Here is a 21,737-nt window from a genome sequence, read left to right as displayed (position 1 = left end):
TAGTTTTCTCTTGTCCTGGAGTAGAGAAACAAACATAGTAGTTCACAGATACTTATCTAGGGAAATATACACTTCTAACAAAAGTAATTTTGTGCTTTCTTTTAATTTTTAAGCCACCTGTTGGCTTCCTCTCTCTCTTGAACAAATCATTAACACAATTTAAATATTTTCAATTTCTTTTTTACTTAAAATTATCTAAACATTTCAAAAATATTTTTAACTTAAAAAAATTGTTAAGTTGCTTTTTGAAGGGGGCTTGGCTGCACCTTAAAAAAAAACCCTAGAAATTTCTGAGTCTTTTTCAAGTTTTTCAAATGAAAAGGAACATAAAAAGAAACTGATTTTAATCTACTTTTTAAAATGTCTTTCTCCACAAGCATTTAAAGCCAACTGTGTTAAAAAGAAAAGTTTCTTACCTCTGATACCCTGGTTTGCAGGAGAAATTGGTTTGGTGGTTTCTACTACATAATCCAATATGCCTTGTGTTATTTCACTGTTGCCTTGAAGTTTAGTTTCCAACAAAACCTTCTTTCTCTTTTTTTTCTGTCCTTCAATGGGAACTTCATGCAACAAAATCTTAGATGAGAAAAATAGTATTAAGAGAGTGTTTAAAATTAAACTTACTTGCCCTAGAATATAATAAGCCAGCAGTCTTTCTTAACCCTAGCTGCATATAAGAATAACCTGGACTCTTTCAAAACAGTATCAATGCACAGCTTCATCTCAGACCTATTAAATCAGAATGTCAGGGGAGTGGGGTCCTGGTACTGGAAATGTTAAAGTTCCCCAGGTGATTTAACAGTGTAGCCAAGACTGAGAACCAGTAAGTCAGAGCACTGCTGAAGCAGTAGTCTCCTCAGAACCCCTGCAGTATCCCTTAATAGGTTTCAGAAAACTAACCTTAAAAAAGCAATTAAAGCAAAATACTAGAGAAGTTAGTTCAAGTTAGATTAGATTAGAAGTATTTTATGATGCTTGAAATCTGCTGCATAGAAAAGATAACAATTCTGCTTTGGGTTTTTTTTGGCAGGAGCCTCAATCATGTTTACTAATATATGTATTCAAGACTACAGAGAAGTAACTTAATTGCCTAAAACTTAATTAAAGGTAAAGATATTTTTTAATGAACTTTTAAAAACAGTTCTTTGGGAAAACAGCCAAGAACAAAATTTAGGTTGGAATTTTGAATAAGCTGAATTTTGCAATTTTTTTTTCAATTTTTGAGAGCCATTCTGTAAACTGTACTAAAAACCAAACTCTCATAAGTTATATAAGTAAAACTCAAATAAGTAACTTTTAATATCTAATAATTTATCCATATCAATGAATAGAAAAATGGTCAAAATACATGTAGCAGAAAAGACATGATGATGGGCAGATCTACGACTGTAAATTCTAGCTTGTCAAGATCAAGGTTATCAACAAGAATTTACAGGCTATGGTTATACTTTATATGTAAATGAAAATGATAATGGAGAATGACATTCAATGGTTGAAAATCAAATGTTAGGAAATCGTTCTCACTTCATATGACTTAGCTCTGTATTCCCGAGAATTGAGACTGGCAGCATTCTTTGGCCGAATAACAGCAACGTACGCATCTTCTATGTTTTCTGGATTTCCCATTGCTTTATAAAACAAAGAAATCCCCTGAAAGATTAAATTAAAGGACACATAACCACTCTGAAAAACAATTTAAAAAATAAAATGTTGATTTTTCTATCTTAGAATACATATACTATGTAAAAAGCAAGTCAGAGATAACTGATAATATGTTACCATTCAAAACCTTTGTTTATAATTTAAGATTACCTTGTCCTTTTTTCCTTTTCTATTAAAGGTAGATTTTTGTTTTTTAAAATGGGGATACATACTTTCATAGGTCTTAACAGCATAAGAATCTGCCTTTTGGACCTATAAAAAGGTGATATGATTATAAAATGTCTTGTAAATACTAAGTAAAAAATGGCTTGAACTAGCAATTTAGAATAGTACCCACTTATTTTCCATAAATTGCACAAGTGAATGTCATACTGTTAATAGTTTGGAAGCTAGAAATAGATAGCTGCCATTGACATTCTTTCCAGAATCTTTAAAAAGAACTTTGATATCTGACATTTGGATGAACTAAAGGATAGTTTATAATTTTCATTGGAGCTGCCTATCACAGACTCAAAAACATTTAGTCAGTTCATAAAAGCTTTCTGATGATGACTTAAGAATATTTCCCACTTCCATTATCAATTCCCTACATAATCCAAAAATTTTTTCCAAATATACAATATATATATTTAAATATACATACACATGAACACTTTTTTCCCCAGACTAATTTGAAGTCTCCATTAGGCAATTTCTAACAAGTAATTGAAGTTCAAGCACTCTTGGTTGTTTGATAGTTCCATCTCTTCATTAAGTGCTATTATTAATTTTTTTTTCATGGCTAGACTAAAACAAATCTCTTTGTATTGAATATATTTTATTTATTTGTTTTAAAAAAACTTCCTCTCATTTATATGCCAGTAAATTTCTAAAAGAACATCAAGCAAGGAGTTGCTTTCCTAGCCATGGTGAGATGAACCTTCTTCAGTTTTTTTTAAAGTCCATTAGGCATTAAAATGACCTGTTCATATTTAATGATTTCCTTATTGCCCCAACTCTCATAGAAAAAAAAGAGCTCATTTTCAAGAAAGGTTTTGAATATCTTTTGAGAGGAGATAGAGGACTTTACTGTTTTCTCAACTGCAATTAATAGTCATTTTGAAACCTTTAATTTGCTTCCTTGTGTAATAACAAAAGCCTTTAATTTACTTCCTTCCACTGCCTTATAACTGGAAAATTTCCTTTAAAAGAAATGTTTTTAAAATCCAGTAACTTATGACATTTTAAGTAAATGTTAGGCTAAAATTAAAAGAACCATTAAAATTATTGCACAAAATTATTTTAATTTATAAATTATTTTAAATTATAAAATTTAGTTATAAATTATAAAAAATTTTATTTTAGATTATAAAAATGTTCACTGATTTAGATACAGAGAAACTACAGCTATCTCAACAGAGAAACTACAGAAAACATTAGGATTGAGACATTTCATTTTGTGAAAAGTTTTGAAGACATTCATTTTCACTCTATACCTTGTTGAATTATTTTCAGTTCAGTTTTTCCATAAGATCATCTTAAAACCCACCTCATACAACAGCACTTTCTATACTAAGTGAAAAAGATGAGGCTTTTTTCTTTTCAGAATTTCTATTTAGCAATTACTTTTCACCTCAGATTAACAATGACTTCAAGATAATAAAACCCAACAAATTTTGAAATGTATGGATGCCTCCTTGAAGACTGCCAGCCCCCAAAAGAAAGACATTGCATTGTGAATACATTTTGTAACATATATGGCACTATTATGGAAACCCTTTTTTCTACTAAGCACCTAAAAAGAGAAATCAAGTAATTCTTAGTTTTCTAAACACGATTTAAAGCAAATCAATTCCTGCGCTGGTCAACTCATGTTAAAAAAACATCTATTAGCAAAAAAGCTTTATTTGTTAATACTTATCACTTCTCTAGAATATTTGGTATTGCACAATACACTCAATTTTTAAAAGATAAACAAATGTGATATAATTTTTAAAAACCGTGAGGGTTATAGCATTTTGTTTTTACGCCATTTAATGTTAATGTACCCCAAAGATTCTAAAAATTGAGTTTCAAGAAATAGTCATACTTGAATGTTTGAAATATACATACTTCCAGTGACATGAAAGAAGGAAACAAAGGCTTAAGTGAGGAAAAGAACAGAAGCTACTAATATATGAAGGCAAAACTGCTAGGGCAGAAACACATGCAAAAGGATTGGAAGAGGGTAATTTGAGCTAAAAATAACAGAAAAAGCTATAACTAAAATTTGTAGTGTGTTTAGACTGAATTTTAGATAAAGGTTCAAGTGACCAATAGGAAATATGTGGCATTTTCTGGAAAATGCTTAAGAATAAATGATAATATGCTGCCTAACTAATAAAGCCTTACAAATATGTAGAAGTGGTTCTCAATTGGGAGTGATACCTACCTGGGATCATTTGAAAATCTGTACGGGCATTTCTCGTCACTATGACTGGGGAGAAATGGGGTGAACAGATGCCATTTAGTCCCCATGGGGGGAGGTTTGTTAACATCTTTACTAAAAACAGTCCTGTTGAACAAACTGCCAATAATGTCTTTAATGAGAAACATTTGTTGTATAGAGTACAGACAGACAAACTTTATTTATTTATTCTGGCCGCACTGCAAGGCTTGCAGGATCTTAGTCTCCTGACCAGGTATTGAACCCGGGCCCTAGGCAATGAAAGGGCAGAGTCCTAAACCACTGGACCGCCACGGAATTCCCCAGATGGACAGACTTTAAAAGTTGTTTGCAATGAAGAAAAAGAGAAGATTCAGTACATGAATATAGGTATTGTAAATTTAGTTACCAGAAGTCAAAATTGACAAGATGATTTACAAAGTACATGCTAATAGAAATTACCAATAATGATCAGAAAGTGTACTTCATGAATAAAAACAAAAAAAGGAGCATTATCTTAGGGTTCTGTAGGATGTTCCTGATCCCTTCTCCTCCATCCTTAAGCAATGTTTTTCAACCTAATAAAACCCATGTTATTATGCTTTTAAAATAATAAGTGCTAACACCTATAATGTTTATTATGTGCTAGACACTGTGCTAAGTGCTTTACATGCATTAACTCATTTTATTCTCCCCCAAACCTGATGAAGTATTATTATTATCTCCATTTTACAGGAAAAAAAAACTGAGGTAGAGTAGCTACATGCCACTTCTCCACTCTCCTGGAACAATTTAATATTTTAAAGCATTGTTACATTAGACAGAAGTGATGGCAACTAAATATCTGTAAGAATTCCCCTACAGGGATATGTTGACGATTAAAAATTTCATCCTTTTGCCACTCAAATTGGTTTATAGTAATAAAAAGAGAGGAAGTAATAATAAAGCAGAATAGAAAATAGTCATTGGTGCTACTTCTAACACAGCTTGTTTTGTCCTTGTCCTTTCAACCAGTTCTACCAATCATCAGGTAGTATCAAAAAGTACCATCGGTAATTTTCAAGTACTTTCCTTCTGTTAAGTGACATTCTATTCTGTAATTTAAGATATTTAATAATCTTCAAATAACTTCTGAATGCAATTATACTAAATCTGGCTAACAGAGAAGGAACTAAGTAATAGTGGAATTGGGAAACAAATGAATTCCTACAAGTATATTTAAGGAGGTTATTTGGGGGAGCATGATTTCATCCGTAGTATATCTAAACATGCTTTATATCAACTGCTACTATAGTTCTTCAACCCAGTTCGAAGGGGAAACCAACTAACACATTAACTCGGGTTTAAGTCGAAAAGATCATGGAATGAATTATTTGTTTTCCTACTGTTATGAAAACATTTTTGAGTTTTTGACATTTTCCCCAAAATAAGATGAGGACATCATCAAAGCAGTTAAAAGACATGATGCTGAGAGAAGCATCTGCAAGCAAACTGAAGATACAAAAACTCTCCAAGAGTGAGAAGGGAATCATGGAGGTGAGGTCCCGAGTCAGGTCAGCTAGATCAAAGATTTCTGGTGAAGCTAAAAACACCATGGAGAACCGAGCAAAGAACGAAAGCCCAAAGCCTTAAAAGATGGAGAGAGGGAAAGAGAGGAGCGGTGAGCTCCAAGGACAAGTTGTGAATCGCTTTTCCTGAAATGACAAAAATCAACACTCTGCCTAGGAGGTTTTTCCTCCGCCACCGCCCATCAGCGTCCACTAACGGAAAAGGACGTGCACGCCTCTCTGCACCGAGAGCCGCCACCCAAAAAGGGTCTTTGGCGTCTTTGTAATTACTTGTAAGAAGTAAAGTCCTTGCCTGGAAAAACTAGATGTGGATGGAGATAGTTCGGCCTCCTACCTTTCCGTTTCTCTCGCTGGAGTCTGAATCGTGCTCCTCCTCGTCTCACCCGTGTGGGGGGCCGAGGACCTCCCGGGCCACTACATTCAATTCAGTGGGTGGGACAGTCACCTGGGGGGCGGGGGACCGTCACCGCTTTCTCATTTCTCCTTCCCTTCACTTTCCCAGCGGCCAGGCCCAACTTCCTGTGACAGGAAAACAGTCGGTCGCCACCAGAAGCCACCCGGCGTGTTCGGCCGCCCTCCGCACCCCGAGCCTCGAGAGCTCTGATCTCTGGACTCGGAGAGCCTCTTGTCCACAAGCTCTTTATTGGCCTTCCCTCTCCTCTCAGCTCAGCGCCATACACACCTCACCCCCTCCCCAAACTAGGGGATTCCAGATCTTCAAAGGCCTTAGCTTTCCATCCCGATGCTACCGGGGCGAAGAAATCGCTTCCGGGTTCACGCCCCTCGCGGCCTCGCGGTTGGTGGTGGAAGAGCTTCCGGGTCGGCTGCTGAGCTACTGCCGTTCTTGTCGTTTCTAGCTGGGGCTGAGGGCTGTCTGGGGCAGGTGGCGGGCGGCTCGGGGACTGGGGTGGTGGCGGCAGTGGGCGCGCCAGCGGCTGAACCGGAGGCGGGGGAGGGGAGGGGGCGGCCCGAGCTGCAAGCGCGGGCCAGGCTGGAGCATGAGCCGGATTTGACCGCGAGGCGAAGGCAAGAGCCACCGCCCCCTCTTCTCCTCCCCCGAGTGAGGCGGCGCGGCGGCCGGAGAGGCATGGGGGGCGCCCGCCCAGTCTGAGCCTCGTCGCAGGCGCTTCCAGCTCTCGCAGAGTTCCCCGCGGGCCTCCAGGGCGCACCCTCGGCCCCGGCAGCCTTTGCCCGGCGGGCGCACCGGGGCCGGTGAGGAGGGGGCGCAGCGCGAGGAGAGGCGTCCGCCCGGGTGGGTGGGGCGCGGGGAGTACCTGAGGTCACCGGCTCGGCGCGAGAGGCAGGGGCGGCAGAACTGCAGAGCTGCGGAGTCCATCCGACCCTTACCCTCAGTCCGGGAAGTAACCGTAAGTCTCAGCTTCGACGTACCGGTCTTTTTGAGGCTGTCTCAACCTATTTTCGGCTCCGAGTTCAGCGCTACCGAGTTCACGCCCTTCCGGGACTCCTGCAAATGTGCCTCCCTTCATTTGTGGAGGATTGTGTGTCCCCATCCCTGAACAGTCAACATCCTCTGTCTGACCCATTGGGAGCTCTTCTCCCAGCGAATTTGCAAGCCTCTGTGTTTCGGTAGCACGTCCCATCCTCACCATCTGGATGCATCTTCTTGTCCCTCTGTCCTCAAAGGATCTATGTCCTCCCTTTTTTTCTGTTTGTACCCCGGACCTCACAGCTTCCCCCGCCCATTCTTTGAGACGTGGAAAGCCACGGGTTCGGCTGTTCTCGTGAGCTCGAGAGTCTTGAGCGGGTGGATGGATGAAAGTGAAGGGCTATGATGGGTGGGGATAGGGGCACATAGCTCTAGAGAACCTTTATTTTTGCATCTTCTGCTACCGGAAAAGAATGGACCTTTCCCCTGGACCTTCATTCCTCTCCCTTCCTGTGTATAAGCTGTTTTCTGTACGTTGCTGTTTGAGTCGCAGGAAACTGGAATTAGAGCTGTAAATTAAGAACTCCCGAGGAGGTTTTGAGGATGTCTCACAAGCTCTATTCACACGAAGTGGCATATTGAACAACCTTGTACTGAAATGAAGACCCATTCCAGGGAAGATTTACTAGTAGGTCTGAGAAATCAATGTGAAAACAAAAGTCTGATGTTTCAAATGTATTTTGGATACCTTTAGATAATTTTTTAGTGTGTTGAATTTACATTTAATTCTTAATTTAAAGTGTGTGTGTGTATGATGTGAAAATCTTTGTATTGGAAGTTTTTGCTTTGTTAGTGGTTAAAAAAAACTAAAGTGATTTTTGATCATGTCAGATTATATTTGTCAAGATATTATCTTAAATCCTTAATTTCATAGAGACTTTTTTTTAAATTGATTTGGCTCAACCATCTACAGATGTTACACACCTTTGTGCCTGTCACCTTCCTGCTTCTTAGTTAAAAAAAAAAAAATTAACCGTGAATATCTTCAATGTGTATATCCAGATTTTAAACTAGGCATTTTTTCTCGTTAAAATTTGGTTTCCTTTTTAAACTACCACAGCAGAACTTTCCAGAAATTAGACTAAAAAGTAACTAATGCTGTCAGTGACTGGACAATAGTTCTTAGCTGACTTCATGCATTTTGTACTTTTCCAGGTACTGTAGGAAGCAAATGATAATTTAAGAATGATTTTCCTCTGTGAACTACAGGTTCTTTGTTATTGTTCTCTAAATTACTCTAGTTTAGACTGGTAGCTTTGGTTATTGTTTTCAGAAAACGTCATTTTGTTCAGAAAGGTAAATGTTTAATAATAATGATTTTTTTGTTTTCAAAACCTCCTTCTAGCAGTTGATTTGAGGTTATTATTTGATTTGTAACTGCACAGTGTTCACAAATTTTAGTTTGAACTAGGCTTAAAAGATGTATCTCTAGCTGTCTCTCTGGAATTGTACTTTACCGGCTTGTGTCAGAAGCCAAGCGCTGCACAGAGTTGAATGTATTATTAAGGGTGTGGTTTTTGCTTTTCGTAAAATTGATCAGTTTGCAAATAAGAAGAGTGAGTGCTGTAGTGAGGTGATGGGCAATAATTTGAAAAGGTCCTTCTTAGAAACAGTAAATTGACCCCTATTATTCTTGGACGTAGGGTGGAAAAGATAGGACTGTATTTTCACATTATGCTTTTTCCCGTGCCCATTGCACTGGGAATTTTGAGTTTTCAATATGAAAGTGTTCTGAAACCATGCAGACCGTGCCATAAGTGTGGGCTCTATCAGGTGGCTGCTGAGACATGGGAGAGAAGTTTTGTTTGCTACTCTTTTATACTCCTATAGCACTGCCCACTTTTGAGAGAGTTGGTTTTCTTTCTTTCCTCTTCCTTTTCTGGGGTGCACTTGAACTTGTGAAAGTGAAATATGTGTATTTACAACTTACTTGTAGGTAAAAGCTCAAGCTAATTTTCATGTATAAATAGATGGAAGAACTATGAATTAACTCTGATTCTTCTTGAATGGAAGTTAGGAAAGATTCCTCAAGTGTTTTGGGTACTTCTTACCTCTTCGAGTATGAACATTTATTTAGATGAAATTTAAAAATCCTTCTCTCTAATATTGAACTTTATATATGACACATTTGCCAAAACAGATTTGAAAGTGACTCAGTCATTATTAAAAAGACCAGTCTGAGAGGATTTTCTGTGCATGGTTCTAAAAATGCTTAGGTATTTTGTTTTCTTTCTTAAAGTATGATTTGCTTAGGGAATAGTAATTTGGTGACTCTTTACGTTTATTTTTCAGACAACCTCAGATTACCTCTTTTTTTTTTTCTTTTCTAGATAACTTACTTTCATACTCACTTCATTTCAATAAACCTGTATTGAATGCCTACTCTGTGTACCAGGCACTATGTTAGATTCTGGAACTACAAGGATAAATAAGTTAAGATTCCTTTCCTCCCTGAATTTGCCAGTCTAGATATTTGACTGTGATTTTATCCATATGCTTTTACAGACATCTCTAATAGGTTTTTAAGTTACTTGACCATATTTCAGGGTTGTTTCACAACGTTTCTATAAGAATTAACACAGTAAAGGCCATTTATTGAGCACTTAATTCACACTAGCTACCCTGCATTTAGTTATTACATTATCTCATTTAATTCTTAGAAGTGTCCTAAGAAGTATTTTATCTCCATTTAAAAACCACACTGGGGGACTTCCCTGGTGGTGCAGTGGTTAAGAACCTGCCTGCCAATGCAGGGGACACGAGTTCAAGCCCTGGTCCGGGAAGATCCCACATGCTGCGGAGCAACTAAGCCCATGCGCCACAACTACTGAAACCCGCACACCCTAGAGCCCGTGCTGTGCAACAAGAGAAGCCACGGCAGTGAGAAGCCTGCACACCACAAGGAAGAGTAGCCCCCGCTTGCCGCACTAGAGAAAGCCTGCGTGCAGCAATGAAGACCCAACACAGCCATAAATAAATAGATAGATAGATAGATAGCTAACTAACAAACCCACACAGGGCTTTCCTGGTGGGGCAGTGATTGAGAATCCGCCTGCCAATGCAGGGAACACGGGTTTGATCCCTGGTCTGGGAAGATCCCACATGCCATGGAGCAACTAAGCCCCATGTGCTACAACTTATTGAGCCTTGCTCTAGAGGCCGTGAGCCACAACTACTGAGTCTGCATGCTGCAACTACTGAAGCCCGCATGCCTAGAGTCACTGCTCTTCAACAAGAGAAGCCACGGCAATGAGAAACCTACGCACCGCAATGAAGAGTAGCCCCCGCTCACCACAGCTAGAGAAACCCCGCGCAGCAACGAAGACCCAACACACCCAAAAATAAATAAATAAAATAAATAAATTTATTTTTTAAAAAAAGTCTTTCATTTCTCTTGTCCCTCAAAGGGACTGAAATAAAATCTAATTCATGACCCCCAACCAGACTTTAAAAAAAAAGCAAAAAAATAAACCATACAGATTCTGGTTTATAGTAATGATGAATGTTGTTTTACTTCTTATATGCTAGAAAAGATTTGACGTTAAGATTGCTCATTAAGGGGAAGAACTTGTAATATAGTTTTAACAGTTTTTAATTTTTTTTCCTGTAGGTGATTTAAAAAAATTTTTTTAATTGAAGTATAGTTGATTTACAATGTTGTGTTAATATCTGCTGTACAGCAATGTGATTCAGTTATATATACGTTCTTCTTTTAATATTCTTTTCCATTATGTTTTATCATATGATATTGAATATAGCTCTCTGTGCTATACAGTAGGACCTTACTGTCTATCTGTTCTCTATATAAAAGCTTATATCTGCTAACCCCAACCTCCCTCTCCAAACCTCCCCCAATTCCCTGCCCCTTGGCAACCACCAGTCTGTTCTCTGTCTGAGATTCTGTTTCATAGATAGGTTCATTTGTGTCATATTTTATTGGGTTGGCCAAAAACTTCATTCAGTTTTTCTGTAAGATCTTATGGGAAAAAACCGAGCGAACTTTTTGGCCAACCCAATAGATTCCACACATAAGTGATATCATACGGTATTTGTCTTTCTCTTTCTGATATACTTCACTTAGTAGGATAATCTCTAGTTGCATCCATGTTGCTGCAAATGGCATTATTTTGTTCGTTTTTATGGCTCAGTAGTATTCCATTGTATATATGTACCCCATCTTTATCCATTCATCTGTCAATGGGCATTTAGGTTGTTTCCATGTCTTGACTATTGTAAATATTGCTCCTGTGAACATAGGGGTGCATGTATCTTTTTGAATTATAGATTTGTCTGGATATATACCTGGGAGTGGGATTGCTAGATCATATGGTAATTCTATTTTTAGTTTTCTGAGGATCCTCCATACTGTTTTCCACAGTGGTTGCAACAACTTACATTGCCACCAGCAGTGTAGGAGGGTTCCATTTTCTGCACGCCCTCTCCAGCATTTGTTATTTGTAAACTTTTTAATGATGGCCATTCTGACTGGTGTGAGATGGTAACTCATTGTAGTTTTGATTTGCATTTCTCTAATAATTAGCAATGTTGAGTATCTTTTCACGTGCCTATTGCCCATCTGTATTTCTTCTTTGGAGAAATGTCTATTTAGGTCTTCTGCCCATTTTTGGATTGGGTTGTTTGTTTTTTTGTTGTTGACTTATATGAGCTCTTTGTATTTTTTGGAAATTAAGCCGTTGTCGGTCACATCATTTTGCAAATATTTTTCCATTCTGTAGGTTGTCTTTTTTTTTTTTATGGTTTCCTTAGCTGTGCAAAAGCTTGTAAGTTTAAGTCCCATTTGTTTATTTTTGTTTTTATTTCTATTGCCTTAGGAGACTGGCCTAAGAAGACATTGGTATGATTTATGTATGTCAGAGAATGTTTTGCCTGTGTTCTCTTCTAGGAGTTTTATGGTGTCATGTCTTATGTTTAAGTCTTTAAGCCATTTTGAGTTTACTTTTGTGTATGGTGAGAGGGTGTGTTCTAATTTTATAGAATTGCATGCGGCAGTCCAACGTTCCCAGCACCACTTGCTGAAGAGACTGTCTTTTTCTCATTGTATATTCTTGCCTCCTTTGTCAAAGATTAATTGACTGTAGGTGTGTGGGTTTATTTGTGGTCTCTCTGTTCTGTTCCATTGGTCCATATGTCTGTTTTTGTGCCAGTACCATGCTGTTTTGATTACTGTAGCTTTGTAGTATTGTTGGAAGTCTGGGAGAATTAGGCCTCCTGCTTTGTTCTTTTTCTTCAGGATTGCTTTGGCAATTCTGGCCTTTTATGGTTCCATAGGAATTTTAGGATTATTCTAGTTCTGTGAAAAATGTCATGGATAATTTGATAAGGATCACATTAAACCTGTAAATTGTTTTGGGTAGTATGGCCATTTTAACAATATTAATTCTTCCAATCCAAGGGCATGGGATATCTTTCTATTTCTTTGAATCATCTTCAATTTCCATTATTAACGTTTTATAGTTCTTAGTGTATAAGTCTTTCACCTCCTTGGTCAGGTCAGGTTAATAACGCTATGAGTAGAAAGATTCTAATTTCATAAGGTATTAGTATCTTTTATTTACTAGAGCAGATGAATTGTATAGTAGCAAAATGTAATTTTCAGCTGTTGTTTAAACCTTTGAAAAGACAGTTCTGAAGTTCATTATGGTTAACTGTAACACAGATTTTCAAGCATGCATAACTTTTTTTTTCTTCTAGTTAATTAGTGGGACCAAGAGCCTAGAAAATGTACTAAAAAATGTTCGTATTCTCCAGGAAGGAGAGAGTATTGAGCTACATGAAACCTATTTAGCTTTTAAACATTCTCAGTTCAATTCTGACAATTCTTTGATGCTTTGGAGAGTTTTGGTTTCTGCAATAAAAATGTATTCTTTCATATTTAAAAATGACCTTACTCATCTGTTAGTAGGATATATGCTTTATCAGCAGTATGATATGGTTCAGTCTAATTGTTTTTCAGACCTTCTCAAATTTTTTTTTTTTTTTTTTGTGGTACGCGGGCCTCTCACTGCTGTGGCCTCTCCCGTTGCGGAGCACAGGCTCCGGACGCGCAGTCTCAGTGGCCATGGCTCACGGGCCCAGCCGCTCTGCGGCGTGTGGGATCTTCCCGGACCGGGGCACGAACCCGTGTCCCCTGCATTGGCAGGCGGACTCCCAACCACTGCGCCACCAGGGAAGCCCCCCTCTCAAATTTTTTAAAGGATTGTCATCCACTGTCAGCTCTTTTCACCAAGTTTCATTTGTATTCTGTTCTGTTTGGTTGGTTTTAACCAAAAACTGTCAACAGTTAGTCATTCTTTAGACTAAGGCCTTTTGCTTCTGGTTATACATTCTTGTTTTTAGGACTGTAGAGCATATAATTATTCCTCCTCCAAGTTCCTAAGAAAGGTATCCTTGATATTTTTCGATCCTCAGTCTGACATATATATTTTAGCTTAACATATACAGTTTTTCCCTTTCAGTGTTACAGAATTCTTGGTACTTAGATCACTGTTTTGTTTTCTTAACATCTTTATTGGAGTATAGTTGCTTTACAATGTTGTGTTAGTTTCTGCTGTATAACAAAGTGAATCCACTATACATATACATATGTCCCCATATCTCCTCCCTCTTGTGTCTCCCTCCCACCCTCCCTATCCCACCTTTCTAGGTGGACACAAAGCACCGAGCTGATCTCCCTGTGCTATGCAGCTGCTTCCCACTAGCTATTTTATATTTGGTAGGATCGCTGTATTTTCTGGCTGGAATAATATTGGGGATAGAATTCCTATTCAAGACATAACTGACAAAAGTCATAAACGCATTAGGTACTGGAACCACAGAGATGAATAAGTCAGAATTCCTTTTCTCATTGAACTGTAAAATGCCTATTTAATATCCATGAAGAGAAAGGAAAGTTCACTTAAAAACATTGAGATGCCTTTACGCCAAATAGGCATAAAACATTGTCCTCCTATTCATGTATCCCCTCAGGGTATTGTAAAGGAATGTTATGTAAATAAACATATTAAGCCAAGGTTTTCATTCTGTCTCCTAGCCTCAGACAGTAGCTGCTTATCATTTGCTGTAACACCAGATGTTCTGTATCACATATTAATAATCACATTTTTTAAAAACTATTTTGAAATAATTTAAAACTTAAAAGATGCCAGAACAGTACAAATAACTCCTTTATCTCATTCATTCAGATTCCACCATTGTTAATATTTTACTGCATTTCTTCCATTGCCTGTCCTCTCTCTTTCTGTCTTCATATATATGTTACATACATGTTTGTATATGTGTGTATAAATACATATGTACATACCCATTATCATAGTCTTTTTCAGAACCTTTTGGAGCAAGCTGTAGACATGGTGTTCCATCACCCATAAATACTACAGTGTCTATTTCTCAAAAACAAGGCACTCTTATATAACCCTCCAAGTCGGAAGATAAGCATTGGTACAACACTACTGTCTAGTCCAAGGAACCTATTCATATTTCATCGACTATCCCAACAATATCTCTTTCTTTTTTGATCTAGGATCCTATCTGGGAATACATGTTGTATTTAGTTGTCATGTCTTTTCAGACTTCTTAAGCCTCATTTTCCCCCATCTTTCATGTCCTTGACAGTTTTAGGTAGTACATTCTGTAAGATCACCCTGAACCTAGGTCCATGTGATATTTCCTCATGACTCCAATCAAGTCTTGCATTTCTAGCAGGAATATCACAGAAGTAGGGCTGTGCCTGTCTCGGTGCATTGCAACCACAGGCATATGATGTCAAATCATGCTGCTACTGGTAATTAACACCTTGATCATATTGGTGTCCTTTTGTATTTGATCAAAATTTGTGGAGAGGTATTCCAAAATTATGCATCTTGATTCTCATCAAACCTCTACTCACTATCCTCAGTGTAGGTATCAGTGATGACTCCCACCTGAATTAACTACTTTTATAATTATATTTCTCTATTTTTTTTATTCCTTCTACATGTATTAGTTGGTATTTTATTGTAAGGTAGAACTTTTCTTTCTCCCCTATTTATTTGTTTATTAAATCAGTAAGGACTTGTGGATTTTGATTTTAGTGTGTTGTGATTTGTTACTATCATTATTTATTTTGCTGTTTAAGTTGTCCCTGATTTAGACAGTGGGAGCCCCTTCAAGCTGGCTCCTGTGTCTATCATGCTCCCATCTCATCCATTGTGCACTTCTGGCAGAACATGCTGTTCCTGGTTCGTCTTGTACTTTGCCTGGTCCAGCCCTGGAATCAGCCATTTCTTCAAGGAGCCCTGTTTGTTTTTTGATATTGTTATTTGTTTTTGTAAAATATGGTGTTTAAAAACAAAGATTTAAGGGCTTAGTTTCTCATTGCTACTGGGGTGTCATTGCTTATAGGGACTAGGAAATGTATGAGTATGTAAGGATGGTTTGTATACACATACATATATGTATAATGTACTAATATACATCCATAATTATTTCTATATCTATGTGTGTGTTATAAAACCAGAAGTTGGTTCCTATACTTCCAGTTCCAATCCAATACCCCAGGGTTCTTTCTAGTCTTTGCCCTTTCCATGTTTATAATGCCTTCTCTGGTGGTAAGAAACTTAGCTTCACATTAGTCTCATTATAGTTATCACTTGTCTAATTGTTTTGTTACCATTTTCCCTGCCTTGTAGACCATCACCTCCCTTTATCTCTCCCTATCACACCCTGCCTCGTTGATTGCTGGGCCTGTTGGCCTGTGCCTCTTTGTGAATCCATAAGCCCTCCCTGGGCCCACAGCTCTGTGCAACTCCCTGTCTGCACACAACACCCGGTTATCCTCACCTCTGGGCCACACCTGTGTTGGCCTTCCTGACATGCCCTCACTGCCCTGCATCCTTAGCCAGCATGCTGACTACTTTACATAGCTCAGTATTTCATTAGTTAATTTTTAAGCATATTTCCAGGATTTACAAACATACGTGTATGTGATGACATATACAACTATATAGCATTGCTATAATAAACCTATAGATTTACAAATACACATATATATAATGAAATATACAGCTATATAGTACACACACATAAACACACACTACCTGTGGTAGACTAATTAACAACCGTAAAGTTCTTCCATCCTGGTATGCATTCCCCTTTGCCATGGGGCTTTGTTGCTTCTCCCATCTATTTCTCCATCTCTTGAGTCTTGTCTAGCCTTGTGATTTGCTTCGGCCAATGAATATGGTGGATGTGATATGTGAGTTCTGGAGCTTAGTCCTTAAGAGAAGACTTCAAAGAGTGCTTTCCTGTAGCTGCCATGTAAGGAAGCTGGTCTAGCTTATAGGAGGGTGAGAGAACCAAGACACCCCAGTCAGCATCAACCAGCAGACATGAAAGTGGACTATCTTGGACCTACTAACCCAGCTGACTGTTTAGCTGAATGCATCTGCAGAGGAACCAGAGGTGAAAACAGAAAAGAAATGGCCAGCCAACCTATAGAATTGTGAGAAATGACATTGTTTTGAGGCACTAAGTTTGAGGTGGTTTGTTTTGTAGCAGTAGATATATGAAACCATATCTGTTTTCATTTTGGACATCTGTGTTGTCTCTAGTCTTCTATTATGAACAATATTGCAATGAATATCTTGTACATAATATATAATGTTTTAATTTTAATACATAATGCCAGATTATTTTCCAGAAATGTTGATGTAGTTCTTACTGCCGTCATTAAAGTCTGAGAGTAACTATTTCCCTCACAGACTCACTATCACTGATGTTTTCTTTGACAACAAAATCAATTTTAAAAGCATCTTATACTTCTTCATTTTCGTAACTACTTGTGAAGCTGCGCATCTTTTGATAATTTTGTTGGTCCTTTCGATTTTTCAGTTTTTTGAATTGCTTATTCATAGCTTTATTCACATTTTCCTGTTGGGTTTTTTTTAATTTTTGAGTTTTATTTATTTATACAGCAGGTTCTTTTCCTTTTTTTTTTAACATCTTTATTGGAGTATAATTGCTTTACAATGGTGTGTTAGTTTCTGCTTTACAACAAAATGAATCAGTTATATATATACATATGTTGCCATATCTCTTCCCTCTTGCGTCTCCCTCCCTCCCACCCTCCCTATCCCACCCCTCCAGGCGGTCACAAAGCACCGAGCTGCTCTCCCTGTGCTATGCAGCTGCTTCCCACTAGCTACCTACCTTACATTTGGTAGTGTATATGTGTCCATGCCTCTCTCTCGCTTTGTCAAAGCTTACCCTTCCCCCTCCCCATATCCTCAAGTCCATTCTCTAGTAGGTCTGTGTCTTTATTCCTGTCTTACCCCTAGGTTCTTCATGACATGTTTTTTCTTAAATTCCATATATATGTGTTAGCATATGGTATTTGTCTCTCTCTGTCTGACTTACTTCACTCTGTAGGACAGACTCTAGGTCTATCCACCTCATTACAAATAGCTCAATTTCGTTTCTTTTTATGGCTGAGTAATATTCCATTGTATATATGTGCCACATCTTCTTTATCCATTTATCTGATGATGGACACTTAGGTTGTTTCCATCTCCAGGCTATTGTAAATAGAGCTGCAGTGAACATTTTGGTACATGACTCTTTTTGAATTATGGTTTTCTCAGGGTATATGCCCAGTAGTGGGATTGCTGGGTCATATGATAGTTCCATTTGTAGTTTTTTAGGAACCTCCATACTGTTCTCCACAGTGGCTGTATCAATTTACATTCCCACCAGCAGTGCAAAAGGGTTTCCTTTTCTCCACACCCTCTCCAGCATTTATTGTTTCTAGATTTTTTGATGATGGCCATTCTGACCGGTGTGAGATGGTATCTCATTGTAGTTTTGATTTGCATTTCTCTAATGATTAGTGATGTTGAGCATTCTTTCATGTGTTTGTTGGCAGTCTGTATATCTTCTTTGGAGAAATGTCTATTTAGGTCTTCTGCCCCAGGAGGTTCTTATTACTCATCAATTTTATACACATCAGTGTATACATGTCAATCCCAATCGCCCAATGCAGCACACCAATATCCCCACCCCACCCCCGTAGCTTTCCCCCCTTGGTGTCCATACATTTGCTCTCTACATATGTGTCTCAACTTCTGCCCTGCAAACTGGTTCACCTGTACCATTTTTCTAGGTTCCACATATATGCGTTAATATATATTTGTTTTTCTCTTTCTGACTTACTTCACTCTGTATGACAGTCTCTAAATCCATCCACGTCTCAACAAATGACTCAATTTGTTCCTTTTTATAGCTGAGTAATATTCGATTGTATATATGTACCACATCTTCCTTATCCATTAGGCTGTCGATGGGCATTTAGATTGCTTCCATAACCTGGCTATTGTTAATAGTGCTGCAGTGAACATTGGGGTGCATGTGTCTTTTTGAATTATGGTTTTCTCTGGGTATATGCCCAGTAGTGGGATTGCTGGATCATATGGTAATTCTACTTTTAGTTTTTTAAGGAACCTCCATACTGTTCTCCATACTGGCTATATCAATTTACATTCCCACCAACAGTGCAAGAGGGTTCCCTTTTCTCCACACCCTCTCCAGCATTTGTTGTCTGTAGATTTTCTGATGATGCCCATTCTAACTGGTTTGAGGTGATACCTCATTATAGTTTTGATTTGCATTTCTCTAATAATTAGTGATGTTGAGCAGCTTTTCATGTGCTTCTTGGCCGTCTATATGTCTTCTTTGGAGAAATGTCTATTTAGGTCTTCTGCTCATTTTTCGATTGGGTTGTTTGTTTCTTTAATATTGAGCTGCATATATATTTTGGAAATTAATCCTTTGTCGGTTGATTCATTTGCAAATATTTTCTCCTATTCTGAGGGTTGTCTTTTTGTCTTGTTTATGGTTTCCTTTGCTGTGAAAAAACTTTGAAGTTTCATTAGGTCCCATTTGTTTATTTTTGTTTTTATTTCCATTACTCTACGAGGTGGATCAAAAAAGATCTTGCTGGGGAATCCCTGGTGGCACAGTGGTTGAGGGTCCGCCTGCCGGTGCAGGGGACACGGCTTCATGCCCCGGTCCGGGAAGATCCCACATGCCGCGGAGCGGATGGGCCTATGAGCCATGGCTGCTTAGCCTGCACATCGGGAGCCTGTGCTCCGCAACGGGCGAGGCCACAACAGTGAGAGGCCCACGTACCACAAAAAAAACCCAAAAAACATCTTGCTGTGATTTATGTCAAAGAGAGGTCTTCCTATGTTTTCCTCTAGGAGTTTTATGGTGTCTGGTCTTACATTTAGGTCTCGAATCCATTTTGAGTTTATTTTTGTGTATGGTGTTAGGGAGTGTTCTAATTTCATTCTTTTGTATGTAGCTGTCCACTTTTCCCAGCACCACTTATTGAAGAGACTGTCTTTTCTCCATTGTATATCCTTGCCTCCTTTGTCATAGATTAGTTGACCATAGGTGCATGGGTTTATCTCTGGGCTTTCTATCTTTTTCCATTGATCTATGTTTTTGTTTCTGTGCCAGTACCATATTGTCTTGATTACTGTAGCTTTGTAGTATAGTCTGAAGTCAGGGAGTCTGATTCCTCCAGGTCCGTTTTTTTCCCTCAAGACTGCTTTGGCTATACGGGGTCTTTTGTGTCTCCATACAAATTTTAAGACTTTTTGTTCTAGTTCTGTAAAAAATGCCATTGGTAATTTGATAGGGATTGCATGGAATCTGTAGATTGCTTTGGGTAGTGTAGTCATTTTCACAATATTGATTTTTCCAATCCAAGAACATGGTATATCTCTCCATCTGTTGGTATCATCTTTAGTTTCTTTTATCAGTGTCTTATAATTTTCTGCAAACAGGTTTTTGTTTCCCTAGGTAGGTTTATTCCTAGGTTTTTTATTCTTTTTGTTGCAGTGGTAAATGGGAGTGTTTCCGTAATTTCTCTTTCAGATTTTTCATCATTAGTGTATACGAATGCAAGAGATTTCTGTGCATTAATTTTGTATCCTGCAACTTTACCAAATTCATTGATTAGCTCTAGTAGTTTTCTGGTGGCATCTTTAGGATTCTCTAGTATAGTATCATGTCATCTGCAAATGGTGACAGTTTTACTTCTTCTTTTCCAATTTGTATTCCTTTTATTTCTTTTTCTTCTCTGATTGCCGTGGGTAGGACTTCCAGAACTATGTTGAATAATAGTGGTGAGAGTGGACATCCTTGTCTCGTTCCTTGTCTTAGAGGAAATGCTTTCAGTTTTTCACCACTGAGAATGATGTTTGCTGTGGGTTTGTCATATATGGCCTTTATTATATTGAGGTAAGTTCCCTCTGTGCCCACTTTCTGGAGAGTTTTTATTATAAATGGGTGTTGAATTTTGTCCAACGCTTTTTTGCATCTATTGAGTTGATCATACGGTTTATATTCTTCAATTTGTTAATATGGTGTATCACATTGATTGATCTGCATATACTGAAGAATCCTTGCATCCCTGGTATAAAACCCACTTGATCATAGTGTATGAACCTTTTAATGTGTTGTTGGATTCTGTTTGCTAGTATTTTGTTGAGGATTTTTGTATCTATATTCATCAGTGACATTGGTCTGTAATTTTCTTTTTTTGTAGTATCTTTGTCTGGTTTTGGTATCAGGGTGATGGTGGCCTCATAGAATGAGTTTGGGAGTGTTCCTTCCTCTGCAATTTTTTGGAAGAGTTTGAGAAGGGTGGGTGTTAGCTCTTCTCTAAATGTTTGATAGAATTCAGCTGTGAAGCCATCTGGTCCTGGACTTTTGTTTGTTGGAAGATTTTAAATCACAGTTTCAATTTCATTACTTGTGATTGGTCTGTTCACATTTTCTATTTCTTCCTGGTTCAGTCTTGGAAGGTTATACCTTTCTAAGAATTTGTCCATTTCTTCCAGGTTATCCATTTTATTGGCATAGAGTTGCTTGTAGTAGTCTGTTAGGATGCTTTGTATTTCTGTGGTGTCTGTTGTAACTTCTCCTTTTTCATTTCTAATTTTATTGATTTGAGTCCTCTCCCTCTTTTTCTTGATGAGTCTGGCTAATGGTTTATCAATTTTGTTTATCTTCTCAAAGAACCAGGTTTTAGTTTTATTGATCTGTGCTATTGTATTCTTTGTGTCTATTTCATTTATTTCTGCTCTGATCTTTATGATTTCTTTCCTTCTGCTAACTTTGGGTTTTGGTTGTTCTTCTTTCTCTGGTTCCTTCAGGTGTCAGGTTAGATTGTTTATTTGAGATTTTTCGTGTTTCTTGAGGTCGGCTTGTATAGCTATCATCTTTCCTCTTAGAACTGCTTTTGCTGCATCCCATAGGTTTTGCATCGTCGTGTTTTCATTATCATTTGTCTCTAGCTATTTTTTTATTGCCTCTTTGATTTCTTCAGTGATCTCTTGGTTATTTAGTAACGTACTGCTTAGCCTCCATGTGTTTGTGTTTTTTACATTTTCTTCCCTGTAATTCATTTCTTATCTCATAGCATTGTGGTCAGAAAAGATGCTTGATATGATTTCAAGTTTCTTAAATTTACTGAGGCTTGATTTGTGACCCCAGATGTGATCTATCCTGGAGGATGTTCTGTGCGCACTTGAGAAGAAAGTGTAATCTGCTGTTTTTGGATGAAATGTCCTGTAAATATCAATTAAATCTGTCT

General features: G+C 38.0%; 2 protein-coding genes across 10 annotated transcripts in view; one reads left to right on the top strand and one right to left on the bottom strand.

The window, feature by feature from the left end:
- Positions 1–7,048, bottom strand: part of KRIT1 (KRIT1 ankyrin repeat containing) — a 43,348-nt gene extending 36,300 nt beyond the window's left edge. For 3 of the 8 annotated variants that reach the window (XM_073809731.1, XM_073809732.1, XM_073809730.1), the window contains exons 1-3: positions 5,969–6,364; positions 1,525–1,650; positions 417–576 (exon numbers count right to left, since the gene is read on the bottom strand). In XM_073809731.1, the coding sequence (XP_073665832.1) occupies positions 417–576; positions 1,525–1,626 (262 nt within the window). In that variant the 5' untranslated portion in view covers positions 1,627–1,650; positions 5,969–6,364. Of the gene's footprint in view, positions 1–416; positions 577–1,524; positions 1,651–5,968; positions 6,453–6,908 lie in introns of those variants that run through there. The other 5 variants (XM_019927187.3, XM_019927196.3, XM_019927213.3 and 2 more) reach the window with 5 other exon arrangements.
- ANKIB1 (ankyrin repeat and IBR domain containing 1) overlaps positions 6,869–21,737 on the top strand; it is a 158,882-nt gene continuing 144,013 nt past the window's right edge. Inside the window, exon 1 of one of the 2 annotated variants that reach the window (XM_033863070.2) lies at positions 6,869–7,001. The gene's annotated coding sequence lies outside the window, so the exon portion shown is untranslated. The remainder of the gene's footprint in view (positions 7,002–21,737) is intronic. The other variant, XM_033863071.2, reaches the window with a different exon arrangement.

The sequence above is a fragment of the Tursiops truncatus genome, chromosome 9 (assembly GCF_011762595.2).
Source record: "Tursiops truncatus isolate mTurTru1 chromosome 9, mTurTru1.mat.Y, whole genome shotgun sequence".
In the NCBI taxonomy this organism is placed as follows: Eukaryota; Metazoa; Chordata; class Mammalia; order Artiodactyla; family Delphinidae; genus Tursiops; species Tursiops truncatus.
This window is presented reverse-complemented; position numbering and strand designations above follow the sequence as displayed.